This window comes from Oncorhynchus gorbuscha, linkage group LG14, assembly GCF_021184085.1.
Source record: "Oncorhynchus gorbuscha isolate QuinsamMale2020 ecotype Even-year linkage group LG14, OgorEven_v1.0, whole genome shotgun sequence".
Classification (NCBI taxonomy): domain Eukaryota; kingdom Metazoa; phylum Chordata; class Actinopteri; order Salmoniformes; family Salmonidae; genus Oncorhynchus; species Oncorhynchus gorbuscha.
Genome location: NC_060186.1, coordinates 37,613,400 through 37,630,455, shown reverse-complemented (window position 1 = coordinate 37,630,455; position 17,056 = coordinate 37,613,400). Strand labels below are relative to the sequence as shown.

At 41.8% G+C, this 17,056-nt stretch overlaps 1 protein-coding gene across 2 annotated transcripts in view; it reads right to left on the bottom strand.

The window, feature by feature from the left end:
* LOC123994887 (serine/threonine-protein kinase D3-like) overlaps positions 1 to 16,820 on the bottom strand; it is a 53,796-nt gene extending 36,976 nt beyond the window's left edge. Inside the window, exons 1-2 of one of the 2 annotated variants that reach the window (XM_046297958.1) lie at positions 16,577 to 16,820; positions 15,322 to 16,140 (exon numbers count right to left, since the gene is read on the bottom strand). In XM_046297958.1, the coding sequence (XP_046153914.1) occupies positions 15,322 to 15,624 (303 nt within the window). In that variant the 5' untranslated portion in view covers positions 15,625 to 16,140; positions 16,577 to 16,820. The remainder of the gene's footprint in view (positions 1 to 15,321; positions 16,141 to 16,576) is intronic. The other variant, XM_046297960.1, reaches the window with a different exon arrangement.
* Positions 16,821 to 17,056: the final 236 nt, after the last annotated feature.

The window sequence follows — 17,056 nt, the reverse complement described above, 5'->3', positions numbered from 1 at the left end:
CTAATTTATTTTCCAGCAATTGAAAGTTGGCTAACAGTATGGATGGCAAGGGCAGAATAGCCAGTCGTCGCATGATCCTCACAAGGCAACCCGATCTCTTTCCGCAAAATCTCAGTTTCTTTCTCAAGCAAATGACGGGGATGAAGGCCTGTTCGGGTGTTCGGAGTATATCCTTCCCGTCCGACTCATTAATGAAAAATTCTTAGTCCAATTCAAGGTGAGTAATCGCTGTTCTGATGTCCAGAAGCTCTTTTCGGTCATAAGAGACGGTAGCAGCAACATTATGTACGAAATAAGTTACAAACAATGTGAAAAAAACAGACAAAATAGAACAGTTGGTTAAGAGCCAATAAAGGAGCAGCCATCCTCTCCGGCGCCATCTTACAACAGGGACAGCTGACACAAGCTGCATTTTCATTTGTTTGAGCTTTTTTTCAATTGGCATTTATTTGGATATGTCCATGATGTTGATGCGTGATTTTGCCTAGCTCAGAAAAAAAGTTGCCTGGTCTGGTCTGGGTCTAGTCTGGGCGCTTATTCACTCTCTGTGTCTGGTACAGAGACTCAAAAATTGAAAACATTGTCTTGGAGGTAGAACAGGCTTATATTAACCCCCGCTATACCAAACTAAATGCTGTTAAGATAAATGCGAGTTAAGATAAATACAAGAGATGATTCGGACAGCAACATGAACACGATTATTCTTATGACGGTCCAGTGACCATTTTCAGATGGAACTGTTTAGCAGGCATAGTTTGGTACGCTGCTTTTCCAATCAGCAACCAGTATCCAAACAACAAGTTTTATAATGTGGTTTCTGTAATATCAGTGACATCACTGGCGCGAACAGTTGCTGTGGATACAGTTAAACAAACAACGTTCAATACCTACGGTGTCCGTATTAGGACAACCTCAGTCTCAGCAGGACTTGTTTCAACACCATAAATACCAGTGTAGTACAACGAACTGTCAATGTCTCATCTAGCGACAGATAGGTTCAGCCTTGATGCATCTATCCACTCTTACACCAAAGAGTATGTAATCACGAGTTAAGTAGGCTAAACTTATAGGTAGGGATGCAAATTAGACTTGAAAGCTTCAGTTGTCCCTGACTTTTTCAGCACGTTCACAGCGGCATGGAATAACCTTTTCGTCCCATTAGGATGACATCACACAAGATACAGCACTCTCCACTTCCTCCTCTTCACCAGAGAACACAGCAGATACATGATGCAGGTGAGGAACAATATAAGAGGTGGCTAGAAATCATCAACCCTTCCAGTTAGGAAATTACAATTACACTCTCCATTAACACGCTGCCCGCCAATGGACTGGAACGCACTTTAATGTAATAATCACTTAAAGCCTAGTGGATGAAACTCGGCTATTCTTAATGGGGATTGTATAATCGTGCCCTCGCCTGGCCACGGGGATAATCCCGTCCCAGTGCAGAACACCAGGGTTGCGTCCAAAATGGCGCCATATTCCCTGGTCACTATGATAACTTCCCTTTACCAGAGAAAACTATGTGAAAACAAACAAACTGAGTCCGCATCCTATATGACACTCTTTTCCCTAGATAGTGCACTACTTTTGACCAGAGCCCTATGGACCCTGGTCAAAAGTAGTGCACTATATGGGGAATAGGGTGCCATTTGGGACGTAGCCCTGAAGATAACTCAGTCCCCCTGTCTGTCCACATTCACATTGGAAGACGTGCCGTTCTTCTCCCTGGATAACGCCACAACCCTGCTATGCACACACTTATTTATTTTGAATTATTTTTTAAGAATAGACACCGTATGACATTTTTCATTACTTTTCATTCAAATATGGACATTTTCACTGCTGAATCTGGTGGTTTGGTGGTAGATTTGAAAACAATGAACGAACTACTTGGTTGTTCCGCGACAAATATGCTTAAAAGTCGTTACAGGGAGGGAGCCAAACATAAAATGGAAAGGATTGTAAAAGCAGAACGTAAAAAAAGGCACGCAGGCTAAATGATTTAATTAGGGCTACAGCTGTGTAACCATTACTCACCAGCATCTGACTGTGGATTACTGTGCAGTGAACCAAGGGTAATTCCACAGTAACGTTTCTTTGTTTTTTTGTTTATGCCAAACAAAAAGCGTTGATTTGAAAGTTTAAAAAAAAATGCAACTCTATGCACAAGGACTACTTTGAACAATTTACACTGAACATTTGACAAAAACACATTTACTGGAAGAACTGTGCAGATGCAAAGTTTGATAAAATAATTTCGGTAAAATGTTAATGCGACCACGTTTTCCAAAAACTCTGTAACTCTGAATTACGTAGAAATAATGGGGTGTCAGCTATGACATGACACATTGAATTAGAAAAAAAAACTATTTTGGTTATTAAACTACAGTTAGTGAAGTGGATTTACACCCGGTAACAGAATTGTGGTAACAGAATTTCATCATGGGTCCCTGATCTGTACTATACAGAAATGCATAATTATGGACATGAATGTCCTTCTCTTCATCTTGATCTATCTAAATAGGTACACAAAGGAATAAATATGCAATATCCTCTTTTGCATTTTGGGCTATTATTCTACAAACTGGCTATTATTTTAATGAGCTCCGCCCTCAAACAAGACCAAATTTGGTTGCAACTCTGAACCAATCATAGAGGTCGATGTTTCACAAGTTTGGACATTAAAGTACAGCATAGCACAGCAGGGAACAGCAGTGCAGAGATGAGTAGAGGACCAAATCTGAACCAATCATGAACGTCTATGTTTAAGCCAAATCAAGACTGGACTAGACCAAAAATCGACATCCGTGGACGTTGAATTTAAAGCTGGTCTTGACCGTACCAAAGTTCAGTACAGTGGAGTACAGTAGAGTACAATTAAGTAGAGTATAGTTCAGTACAGTACAGTAGAGTTCAGTAGAGTACAGTACAATACAGTACATTATAGAGTACTCAACTCTAGTATACTAGTATACTTCTGCATTGTAATACAACTTTCTAACTCCGCCCATAACCTTTGGACTTTCCCAGAAGGCATGGAAAATTGAGTCATTTTTTGTTTTACAATTAAGACATGACTCTTCCGTTGTGCTGTAGAATTAGTGCATTTTGTATCTTGTATAATAAATTCGAAACATACAGTTATACTGGATTAAGCATACATTTTCGTTAACTGTAATCTCGTTAGTTATGTTCCAACATTCCCTCCATCTTGTGCCAATGTCAGTTCAAGTCCAATACGGTTTGTATAGCTTACATATGAATTAAATATTATCCTCTGACTCAAGATTGATCTGATGTCCAAAATATTTCAAATCTAAATTTTGTGATATAAAATGTTTAAGTTGCATGTATTTGAAAATATCTACATTGGTCAATTAAAGTTATGGATTATGGTTTCTATGCCTTTTTTTCCCATGTGGACCAATTTATCCGTTAATTCTGGACAGCTATCCAAGGATTGTTCCATAAGGTTGTGTTTTTAGGGATTGATATTGGTTTCTTGTCGAATACATTTCAGTTTCTTAATTTACTGTGTCCTACTGTGCTTTCCACACTTGTGAAACGTAGTCGTCTATGATTGGTTAAGATCTGGTGCGATCCAAACTGGGACCAAATCTAAACCAATCATGAACGTCTATGTTTGGACCAAATCAAGCCCAGTACGGAACAACAATTGACATCTGTGGACGTTGAAATTAAAGCTGAAAAACCAAAAACTATTTCTGTGGATAGGGTGGACTGACCAAATTTCAACTGCTTTTCAACGTCCGGTGCTAGTTGGCGCTCAGTGGGTAAGGATGCTGGTTACAGTATTGGAAAGAGAGGGAGCTCATGGGTAGGTGTCAGTAAGAGGTGACAATAACTGGAGAGAGAGAGAGAGAGAGAGAGAGAGAGAGAGAGAGAGAGAGAGAGAGAGAGAGAGAGAGAGAGAGAGAGAGAGAGAGAGAGAGAGAGAGAGAGAGATTGAAAGGGAGGGGTTGTCCAGACTGTTTACACTTGCTTTGACCACCAGACGACAGACAGTTATGATTTGAAAGTAACAGTATGCCAGTGGAAGGGAGGACAGTAAGCAGGTGACCCAACTGTATTTTGTGACTAATATGAGTTCTCATTGTAGCCAATTCAATTGCAGTAGTTCCATTACAGATTTTTCTGAAATTCCATTATCAATGTAGTAACATATATTTTTTGTTTAATCACTTAATAAATAATTCATAAACCAAATCGATATCAGTAAAAACACTAACTAATTGTTCTGTGAACTTTCATGATCCTCCCCATCTTAAAGATACGTAGGTTTTTGGTAATCGAATTTCAGGGCAAATCATTTCTGTAAATAAAAGTGCTGATATTAGTTGGAAGGGGTCTTTACTTCAACATGAATATGTTTTGATGCATTTATAATACCTTTTAATACTTTTTCTGCAAGATTTTTTCTATGATCCAGTTTTTTGGCCGTTTGACCAGAAATCAAGGCCATTGCTTATTCCTAATATTTAGGAGAAAAAAATGGTTGGAAAATGTATATATATATAGACTCAGCTTTCATTTGACGCCAGATTTGACCTATGAATGTCACATGTTGCTGCTCATGGGTCCTTTTAAATGGAAATGACATCAACCAGGAGAGTAGAGGAAGTCACACACTCAAACAGCTGCCTGCCAAAAAAACATCAGCAAACACTGGGCTTCCAGAGGCTTACAATCAACCCCAGAGGGAGCGCATATACATCCCAGTGAGGCGAGATAAAGCTTTTAATTAAACTGCTTTTTGAGGCAATTTGGGACAGTTTTTCCAATTCATAAGCCAAAAACCCAATATCTCCCTCCCTTTGCAGACGAGAAACTCTTGGAAAAACATGCCTCAAATGGTAGGTTAAACTGCGCACAGTATAATCAAATCTTAATTACTTTGCTCTCGGAAGGGATGATCACTTGCATTATGGTATAGGAAACGAGTATGTCATATCAGTACACGTTTGTGTCCCAAATGGCACCCTATTCCCTATACAGTGCACCACTTTTGACCAGGGTGCCCATAGGGCTCTTGTCAAAAATAGTGCACTACGTAAGGAATAGGGTGCCATTCGGGACGTAGCCATTGACATTAAACACTTAGGGGAGAGTCACATTCAGAGAAGGTTATATTAAGGCTGATCACATGCACAGGGATAACTCTCCCTTAAGCAAGCTGACCAATGACGGATCATACATCTGGCTGTTCTATTGACCAGATGAGAGCCTTGGTCTCTGAGGCTGGTAAACTGCAGCCATATGCATTAGACTTCTGTATCTCCCTATCTTCCTATCCCTCTTGCTCTCGCACGCTCTCTGTCGCTCCCTCTTGCACTCTCTCTCTCACTCTCGCTCCCTTGTCTCTCTCTCTCTCTCTCTCTCTCTCTCTCTCTCTCTCTCTCTCTCTCTCTCTCTCTCTCTCTCTCTCTCTCTCTCTCTCTCTCTCTCTCTCTCTCAGGGAGAGATAAGGACAACAAAAGGCCTGGCTCGTCCTGTATAAAGCAATTGATTTAAAATAATATTATTTTCAGCCCAGGAGGGGTTGATTCCACAATAGTGCCGTTGTCAGACAATGAGTCTAAAATAGTGAGGGCATTCTACAGTGGGAGATACTGTACATTAAGGCACACACATTAAGTGCATACAGTGTACTGCCATTAAGTGTAGGTCAAATCACAGTCAAGCGTCCGGGCATGGCGTAGCCTATTGGACTTAAGCAAGCACACTTAAGCAAAACATATCATATGAAAAGTGATGCACTGTTATCAATTAAAAGCATCACCAAGACACACACCACATCACTGTTCTGTTCCTCATCGGCCAGGTCAATGTTTGTCCCTCCAGCCCTCACAATGAGCTTGACATTGACGCCAGTCAAATCCTACGTTCTCCTTCCTCATGTGGGAAGCTATCAGTAAGCCAAACTGATATTTCCTCGTATGAGATGGTGAGGCCAGCAGGGTTGTTGCAATTAAACCTAAAGGACAAAACAGACCGCACCAACAAACTGTTATAAGCAGAGGGAGGCTGTCCTTTCGGCGTCTGACCACAGAATATTGCGGACATGATTTTCTGATCATATCCCGATGATTCTACATGTTGACTCGAACCATTCGTCAACACCCAGCAGGTGATCTACTGTGCAAGGTTCGTTACGGTGTGTCTTTTCCTTTAGGGCCCTGTTTCAGAGAGCTGAACAGAATCCACATACTGTAGATTTCCTATTGGACAATCAGTGGGCATCTCCACGTCCTAGTTCCGTACTGGACAAACCCCGCTGTATCAGTATGATTCACAATGAGAAGCACAGAGATGTTGACAGCCAGCTACGCCTTAGGGAATGTTAAACTGAATACATAGTGTTGGCTACTGAGACAACTAAGATAACACAATTCTATTTCAGAGTGTTTGAGTCGACTACACAGAAACACGCTTTTGCATAACTCCAAAGGTCCTTGGCTATTTTTACACTGTATTGTACTGAAGACTATTCCGGTTTCTTTTCGCAGTGAGGGACAAAAGGCTTTCAACGTAGACAAAACGGCACTGTCTGACAGGGACTTTCTGAAAAGATACAAGATACAGATGTCTTATTAACAAACTATAGTTTTGGCAAGTCGGTTAGGACGTCTACTTTGTGCGTGACACAAGTAATCTTTCTAAAAATGGTTTACAGACAGATAATTTCACTGTATCACAATTCTAGTGGGTCAGACGTTTAGACACTAAGTTGACTGTGCCTTTAAACAGCTTGGAAAATTCGAGAAAATTATGTAATGGCTTTAGAAGCTTCTGATAGGCTAATTGACATCATTTGAGTTAATTGGAGGTGTACCTGTGGATGTATTTCAAGGCCTACCTTCAAACTCAGTACCTCTTTGCTTGACATCATGGGAAAATCAAAAGAAATCAGCCAAGACCTCAGACAAAAAATGGTAGAATCTGGTTCATCCTTGGGAGCAATTTCCTAACTCCTGAAGGTACCACGTTCATCTGAACAAACAATAGTACGAAAGTATAAACACCATGTGATCACGCACCGCTCAGGAAGGAGACCCAATCTGTCTCCTAGAGATGAACACACTTTGGTGTGAAAAGTGCAAATCAATCCCAGAACAACAGCAAAGGACATTGTGAAGATGAGTCCTATATGGACATAACCTGTTTACAGACAGGCTGCTCAGGGAAAAGCCACTGCTCCAAAACCACCATAAAAAGCCACACTACAGTTTTTCTAACTGCACATGGGGACTAAGATCTGACTGGAGAAATATCCTCTGGTCTGGTGGAACAAAAATAGAACTGTTTAGCCATAATGACCATCGTTATGTTTGGAGGAAAAAGGGGGAGGCTTGCAAGCCGAAGAACACCATCTCAACCCGTGAAGCACGGGGGTGGCAGCATCATGTTGTGGGGGTGCTTTGCTGCAGGAGGGACTGGTGCACTTCACAAAATAGATGGCATCATGAGGTAGGAAAATTATGTGGATATATTGAAGCAACATTTCAAGACATCAGTCAAGAAGTTAAAGCTTGGTCACAAATGGGTCCTCCAAATGGACAATGACCCCAAGCATACTTCCAAAGTTGTGGCAAAATGGCTTAAGGACAACAAAGTCAAGGTATTGGAGTGGCCATCACAAAGCCCTGACCGCAATCCCATAGAAAATTTGTGGGCAGAACTGAAAAAGCGTGTGCTAGCAATGAGGCCTACAAACCTGACTCAGTTACACCAGCTCTGTCAGGAGGAATTGGCCAGAATTCACCCAATTCATTGTGGGAAGCTTGTGGAAGGCTACCCAAAACGTTTGACCCAAGTTAAACAATTTAAAGGCAATGCTACCAAATACTAACTGAGTGTATGTAAACTTCTGAACCACTGGGAATGTGATGAAAGAAATAAAAGCTGATATAAATCATTCTCTCTACTATTATACTGCCATTTTTAAATTTTTAAAATAAAGTGGTGATAATCACTGATCTAAGACAGGGAATTTTTACTCTGATTAAATGTCAGGAATTGTGAAAAACTGAGTTTAAATGTATTTGGCTAAGGTGTATGTAAACTTCCGACTTCAACTATATATCCTACAGCAGTACTTCAGGGTCTGTGTTAGTTAAAGACTCACTGGCAATATTTAACCACATGGCACCCTATACCCCTACTGAATCTGGTCAAAAGTAGTGCACTGAAAATATAATAGGGTGCCATTTAGGACACTGCGTTGCCTGTCACTAAACCCATGAATCAAATATTGCGCGTGCCCAATCCACACGGTCCACACCATGTGACAGCCAATGGTGGAAGGCAGAGGCCCCCACAATACAGACACACATACATGGATGTCACTTTTCTCCTTTCTAGAAATACTATTGGGGCACAGTCGAAGGAGCTCAGTAAAAAGGAAGTGGTCTTTGCAGACAGGAAGTCGAAATATAATGTTCACATGGAGCAACTCTTTTAGTTTATTGTGGAAGACAGAATATTTCCGAAAGACAAAGTCATGGATAATAACAAAAACAACTAAGAGGAAGAACATACACAATGTAGACTTCATGAGAGTAGAAGATGGCTTTATTCTCATTGGTTTACATTTAATTGAATTAGTTCCATTAAGTGTGGATACCACCAGTATTTTATCTGGACATTCCTCAGTAACACTTTATTTGGATACTCCGTCTGTACTTGCTCAACAGACTATCTACAGACTACCGGTAACATTACAACTAACTATCTACTAACCCTAACCCTAACCTTAACGCTTACCCTAACCCTTATCCTAACCCTAAGCATAACCTTTACCCTAACCATTATTCTAAACCTAACCCTAACTCTAACCGTAACCTTAACAAGCAGTTGCTTATCAACAGATAGTTTGTTGATAGTATGGCCATCTGAAGAGCAGATCTGGACTATCCAAATAAAGTGTGTCCAAAAAATGCTTTACGTTCCTCATTACTTTTATGTGGCCCTTTTACGTACCTTCGATGACGCGTATACAGAACTTCAAAATGTCATAACTCCAGTACCTTCACAATTCATTTAGTGTGTGTCCCTAATGTCACCCTAGTCTCTATGTAGTGCACTACTTTTGGGCATGGTCTATAGGGGAATAGGGTGCCATTTGGGACACTACCTCAGACGTCCAAACCAGAGATCCCACTGCCGGCCTTACACGGTCTAACATATCACACACGGCTCACATTACATAGTCTGAATAGGGATTTCAGACGAGTTTCAAGCCCCTCAGCAGTTTCCTCCATAAAACAGGTCACCCCCTTCCCTGTATACAGATGTAGGATCTTAATTTGATCACCCTGTTGCAGGAGAACTTTCCTGCAATGCAGCACATTTAAAATGTATCAATCCCTACAAAAACTATCCAGGAATTATAATCCACATAATAATTCACATTTCCAGTTGCTTCAGGATTATATTCCTGCTGTAACAAACTGCCCCCAAAGAGCTCTGGTCAAAAGTAGTGCACTCTATAGGTAATAGGGTACCATTTGGGATGCAGCCAGGCCAGGGATGTTAAGGAGGGCCCAAGGCTCATACAGAGATCGAAGCACTTAAAGCTGAACACATTCCTCAGGAATGTGACAAACGACCCTTGCCTGTCCAATGAAGAGGGAGTATGTCAACATAGTCGGACGTAGATCTATTAGCGTGGCTAGCGCTTAACCTTCCTGAACATTAGCAGGTCGCACTAACGCATTGAACTAGAGCTAGAACGGACAGAGAATCCCACCAAGCACAATCATCCATTCTGGGGATCATGCTAAGTAACAGGAACAAAAACTGAACAATGAAAACCTGCTCAACTGATTTCACCAAATCCCCCAGGGCTCTATATGTACTCTATTGCCCCTGAACAAGGCAGTTAACCCACTGTTCCTAGGCCGTCATTGAAAATAAGAATTTGTTCTTAACTGACTTGCCTAGTTAAATAAAGGTTAAAAAATAATAATAATAATATCATGATTTGTGGAAATGATAAAATAATAGTGCCTCCGTCAGTATTAGGCCTGGTTTATTAATAAAAAGGGCAATCATAAAAGGAACCTTGCAATGGTACTAAACAAAATGCTCAAAGAAAGGTAATTCCATTGTAATTCTTATTCTCCAACATACAAGGAGCAGCAGCATCATCAATGAATTAAAGCGTAGAGAGATTCCGGATTGCCCCCCGTGAACTGGCTCTAATAATACAAGCTCAGTCGCAACCAGAGTCATCACAATCAGCTGCCATTTGCACTTATCTAATCTTGATAATACGCCCTAAGAGACACATGTTATTCTCTATGGGCCATCCCTGAATTGAATATGGTCTGCAGGGTGAAATGTCCCTCTCTTTCCCGCTCTCTCTTTCTCTCTCTCCCTCCCGCCCTCTCTCTCTCGCTCGCCCTCTCTCTATCCCACTCTCTTTCCCTCTCTCTCGCTTTCATCTTTGCTCTTCAATCCACCTATTCCCTATAATAATGCACTACTTTTTTACCAGAGCCTATTGAAAAGGTGGTATTCATAAGAGAGAGAAGGAGCTCGGTCATGTTCATGCAATGACACCACACCATCAGATGCAGTAACAGGACTAATGAGAAATTGAGATTGAGAGAACTTCATCAAGGAAGTACAAGCCAGGATCTGATGTCGTATCTTGATTTGAGCCAGTTTGCTACAGCAGGGAAATAATCCTGCAGAAACAGGAAATGTGAATTATTAAGAGCGTCTGCTAAATGACTTAAATGTAAATGTAAATGTAATGTGGATTATAATGTAGGGGTTGATACATTTTTCATTTGGGCAAATCAAGTCTGTCATTTTAAAGTTAGAAGCCTTTTTTACACCTTAATTACACTGCAGGTTGTGCAGGACAATTCTCGGCAACAAAAGGGTGATCAAATTAAGATCCTGCATCTGTAGTTAAATCGTTGTTCTCTCTGCTGTTACAGTCTTGTCCTGTGCACTGGCTGAAACAAATGATTAGCCTGTGGTACTTTGAGTAGGAATCACATACTCAGCTCCACATGCAGGAGTGGGGGAGGGGGGGGTGGTCAGTCATTCATACACCAACAGCATAGTTCCATGGCTCCAGTCACCTTGACATGTCATTCATGTCACACAATGCATGTGGTCGAATAACGGCCATAATAACAAAGCCGGAATTATGGAAGTTACTTAGTCTATAACATATTAACAACTCATGTCATAGGGTTTAAAAAATAATACAGCTTTGTCCAAAGACTTGCTGGACTTCCCCTATACAATAATCAGGTGTAGGAAGAGCTCCCTGAGCATTTGATAACTAAGAACACAAAAAGACACCATTGGTGACCATTATTATTGCATTCATTGACAGGGAGCAATATCTACAGGACCAATTTAACTGGCTCACGCTAAACAAGACCTGCGCCTCAACCTGAGGGCTGGTACTCTATAAGCCCTTGTGCTTAATGGGGGCTGCACAAAAAGACCCTAGAATAATATTGCCATTAGCCATTGTTTTTCAGTACTGACGAAAATGATGGTGAAGGATGACGACCTCTGAACCACAGCAACAGAATGATGCGATGGAGTGAATCATTACAGTTCTAGTACATTCTAATTCTTTAGTTCCAACACTGGGTTAAGAGTTTGCAAGACAGACCGATCTTTTTATTAGAGCAAAGTGCATTTGTTTGAACATTAAGGAATAGGTCAGCAACCTGCAATTCAGTTCCTTTTGCTCAATTGCACTTGGTGGTAAGCAGCTAAAAATGCTGTCTAAAATGCTGTTATACATTAATGAAAAATATAATCAGTGGTAAACGCTGTAAGCAGATTATTTCCCCATCATTCTGAGTAAGTCGCTCTATTTCATTCTCTTCATATACTGTCGCATTTGAATGGCTGATAGAGGAATTGAATGGCCAGAATCTGATTTACTTCTCCCCCACTCTTGCAACAATCATCAACTGACTTAGCAGTTGTAGCCTCAAGGAAATTCCAAAACACACAACTCTCTGGCAACGTGGGTACAAATCATGTCTTGGCCCTTCTCACCTGTCTGCCCCCCTCCCTCTAAATTCGGACAAAATAATAAATAAATAAACTACATTTTTAACACACTACCATCTCTCTGTCTGCGGCCTGCAGCGTACATCAACCTGGAGCTGTGTTGTGAGACAGGACAGGGAGGCCGGGGGTGACTACGGAGCCGAGCAGGGCAGGCAGAGGTGGCCCTGGACAGTATGGCGGCCTGCAGGGGAGGGGAACTTCCCCACTGGCTTCCTGGACCCCCCGGGGACAGTCCCTGTTCCCCTCCACCCCTCCTACAGGATCACAAATATTACATGGCCTGACCTACAGTAAATATAGTCCCGGAGTTTCAATACTCCCACACTGGGGTTGCGTCACAAATGGCACCCTATTCACTACTTTTGACCAGGACCCATCGGGCTCGTATTCTCTGAAAGTGAAGTGGTGAGAGAGTTTATAAGCATCTCTTTCTGGTATGAACCACCATTATTAATGTGATGAAGTTGTATTGTTGACCCAGATAATATGGATAGTGGATATACACTCCCCTATGTATTTATTTGGACAGTGAAGCTACAACTTTTAATTTGGCTCTATACTCCAGCATTTTGGACATGAGATCAAATGTTTTATAAGAGGCGGGGGGAAAAAATGAACGTTTAGTCCGCCCATTTGGTCCCATATTCCAAGGACTAAATGAAGTTTGTGACTTAATTTGCAGTTTGTTCGGATTGTGTTGTGCCGTATAGAAATGAATGGTAAATAATGTACTGTGTCATTTTGGAGTCCATTTTATTGTAAATAAGAATAGAATACGTTTCTGAACACTTCTACATTAATGTGGATGCTACTACCATGATCATGGATAACATGACTTGTGAATAATGATGTAATGATGAGTGAGGACGTTACAGAGGCATAAATATCATATGCTAACCTCGGTTATTTGTAACAGTGAGAGGTTAGCAATACTTTTTTTGGTACTTTTTACCCCTTTTTCGTGATATCCAATTGGTAGTTACAGTCTTGTCCCATCGCATGGCTATCCCGTACGGATTCGGGATAGCCATGCGTCCCCCGAAACACGACCCTGCCAAGCCGCACTGCTCGCTTAACCCAGAAGCCAGTCGCACCAATGTGTCGGAGGAAATACCGTACAACTGGTGACCGAAGTCAGCATGCATGCGCACAACCCGCCACAAGGAGTCGCTAGAGCACGATGAGACAAGGACATCCCGGGCCGGCAAAACCCTCCCCTAACCCGAACGATGCTGGGCCAATTATGCACCGCCTCATGGGTCTCCCTGTATCGCGGCCGGCTGCGACGCAGCCTTAGATCGAACCCGGGTCTTTAGTGATGCCTCTAGACCGCTGCGCCACTCGGGAGGCCTTGAGGTTAGCATGTTTTGAGGAGAGGATCTTTGTCCATCTATAACTTTCTCACTCATCATTATTCACGATTCATGCATGATTATCCGTAACCATGGTAGCATCCACATGAATGTAGAAGTGTTCAGAAGCATTCTATTCTTATTTCATGCCTTCTATACTAGATGTAAGGGTATTGTTTCGTGCAAGATTGAAGGCCAAGCAACCTCATTGTCCACTCTTTTACCATATCCATGCAGTTATATGATATACACTGTATGTTTAGATTGAGGAAGAGAAAAGATGCGATGTTGCACTACTATGAACCATGTTATGTTACAACGCTTTCCTTTGGTTTCCCTTGTGGCCATTAAAAAAAAAAACAGAAAAGAAGTGAGAGTGAGTTTTACCTACATGCATTTAAGTTGTGTCATTGCTGTCGCGTCAGCCAACCATCATCATAACAAAAGGTTGTGTTTCTGCCCTTTACTCAAGAACCATACCAGAAAAAAACAGTGTTTTACATTACTCTGTGTAATTGTTACACAAAGACAAACTGCGAATGGTAACCAGTGAATATGTTGTGGAGTAATGTAGTGTACTCTGGTGATAAAGCCCTCTACAGCGAGCTCCAAAAGTATTGGGACAATGAAAATGTCTTGTTTTGGATCTGTACTCCAGTATTTTGGATTTGAAATGATACAATGACTGTGATGTTAAGCTTTATTTTAAGGGTAATTTCATTCATATCGGGTGAACCCTTTAGAAATTACAGCACTTTTTGTACATAGCCCCCCCCCCCCCCCATTTTACGGTACCAAAAGTATTGGGACAAATTCACTTAATTAAATGTAGCTTACAGGAAAAAGTGAATATGTTGTTGAGTAATGTAGTGTACTCTGGTGTGCATACCGTGTCTTCCGTTTTTCATTGCCTACCACAGTATTTCAATGTATTGCAAAGGCAGGAGGGAGAAACTGCCTCTCAGCTAAACAACCACTGGAGCATCTATTGTGTGCAAAACACAAGTGTCACATCCATAGCAGAAACTTAAACACAAGTTAACACATGTGAAAACCACAACTCTATACTGTTGCTCTCTTTTCATCAAATGCATCTTTTTTTTCCCACACTGGTGCTCGTTTTATAATATAAACTGGGTGGTTCGAGCCCTGAATGCTGATTGGCTGACAGCTGTGTTATATCAGACCGTATACCATGGGTAGGCCAAAACATTTATTTTTACTGTTCTAATTACGTTGGTAACCAGTTTATGATAGCAATAAGGCACCTCAGGGGGGTTGTGGTATATGGCCAATATACCACTGCTAAGGGCTGTGTCCAGGCACTCCGTGTTGCGTCGTGTATAAGAAAATCCATTAGCCGTGGCTATATAACACACCTCCTCGGGCCTTATTGCTTAAATATAATGCCACACGTCATGGTATAATACAACACATGTTTACGGTCTACAAAACAGTAATTACTACAAAAACAGTGCAAATGTGAGCCGTGAAACCCTTGGAAACCAACAAGATCTTTCAAACATTCCGTTTCAAATATGTAATCAGTAACACTATAGGCTAGACCATGGCTCTCCAACCCTGTTCCTGGAGAGCTTACCCTTCTGTAGGTTTTCAATGCAACCCCAGTTGTAGCTAACCTGATTCACTTGATCAACCAGCTAATTATTAGAATCATGTGCGCTAGATTAGGGGTTGGAGCGAAAACCTACAGGACGGTAGCTCTCCAGGAACAGGGCTGGAAGAGCCCTAGTCTAGAGTGTAGACTACAAAGCAATGAAGTATGACATGAAATGAAGTGCATGTCTTCATGCATACCCACATACATCATGAGGAGGACTATGCTATTGTACACTACTGCCCAGAAATGATTAGAGACTGTATTTACCTTTTGATCCACTATTGAACATACAAGCTCCTTCACCGCAGCTAGCCCGGACAGATCGCTGGCATCCAAGCTCACCGTTTCCCTGGTGAGTCCGATCTGGAGGAGAAAAGACACCCCGTGGAAAGAGCACTGGGAGTTGGTGGGGCTCGGGGCGCTGAGACTCCCATTTGACAGCCGACCGTAGAGCGTTGCCGGCGGGCTTGGAGACGGCGAGGGAGTCGGTGGGGCCACTGGGTGGGGGGCCACAGAGAGGGGGTAAAGTCTAGGTAAGGGCGGAAGGGACGAACTGCTGCAGGCAGACATTGGCTAGCTTATGTCTTCTTGACGGGGTAAAGACGCAAAGTTGAACGACGTGTGTGATTTAGAAGAGCAGCTCGCAAGTTATTTTCAGCGCCATCGGGTATGTTGAAGCATCTTGGTCATCTTGTTGATAATATCCAGTCGGTTGAATAAGTAATAGATCATAGTGAACACAACCCCTATAGAATTAAACAAGTAGGCCTACTCTGAAGTGTAACTTGCGCCCTGTACACGTTTCCTCTTCGACAGCTCACATGAGATCCATAACAGTAAGTCATGTTTTAACGAAAGCCTGTTGATTCGTCCCACATTCTCAGCTCTACACACCATTCTGAGCACAGGTGTATCTGGAGGGAAAAAAATCGAGCTGCCAAAACTCCAAAAGCACCCAACCATTGGAGAATGTTCAGCCGCAGGGCAGAAACAGCCAGTTCTAATGGTGAGTAGAAGAAACAGGCACAGAGCAGCTCTCATCAGTTGCTCCTTGTAGCGGAACGTTTGTCATTCCCGAGAAATGACCTGGCAACAAAAAAAAAGCAAACGATGAAAGTAGGTAGGCTAAGGGAGAGACACTCCGGCCGGATCAATGCGCCAGATTATCATTGCTCATTGATTAGCCGTCAGTTACTGTCAATGAATAGTCTGCGAAACAGCTTGTTCTGTACACAATAATTTAATAAACATATTTTAAAGGGTAATAATAATATTGTCATTACAACAATAAAATAACAGTATTATTAGTGGTATTACTATGATCACTTGTTGTGCCTTTGCATAAGGAATTACAACTAGCCTAACAAACATCTGGAACCAAGAGACACATCTGGATATGTGCTCTCATTAGGATGGGAGACGTAAAACATGTTCATGCAATTGCTTGTAACTGTTATGCTATGCTTGATATTGTTCACTATAGCTTAACTTCCCCCATAAAACCTATAGGCGTGTACATTACCTTTTCGAAAACGGCGGTTTTTGCTCTCTGGAGATTAAACATTTGTTTTATTTCCAATCTTCCAAGAAGTTCGAACGCTTGAACTGTGAATTCGCGAAGGCAGAGTGTGCCTACAAACTCTATATTTTGGCATTGAGTGCGAAGCCAGAGTATTTTGCCAACTATCCGTTACTTTCCTCTCAAAACTTTTTCCCGTAGCCAGATCGCAACCAGTTCATGCGTATCCTATTATCGCACCATAGTAACTCCCGTCCCCACTCATTCGGTAACAACAGAACACAGGACTTTCTGGGACTAGAAGTTCTAGTTTTTGTTCCACCCACCAGCTTTGATGGTGCAGCAAGACAAGAAGAACTACATTACCCGACCGGCTTTGGGTGTGTGACGCCCTTGAAGTATAAGCTATTTTCTCAGCTATTTATCCCGTTATTTCTCTCAAAACTCTATGATGGCTGTAGTATCTGCGACCTCTAACGGTGC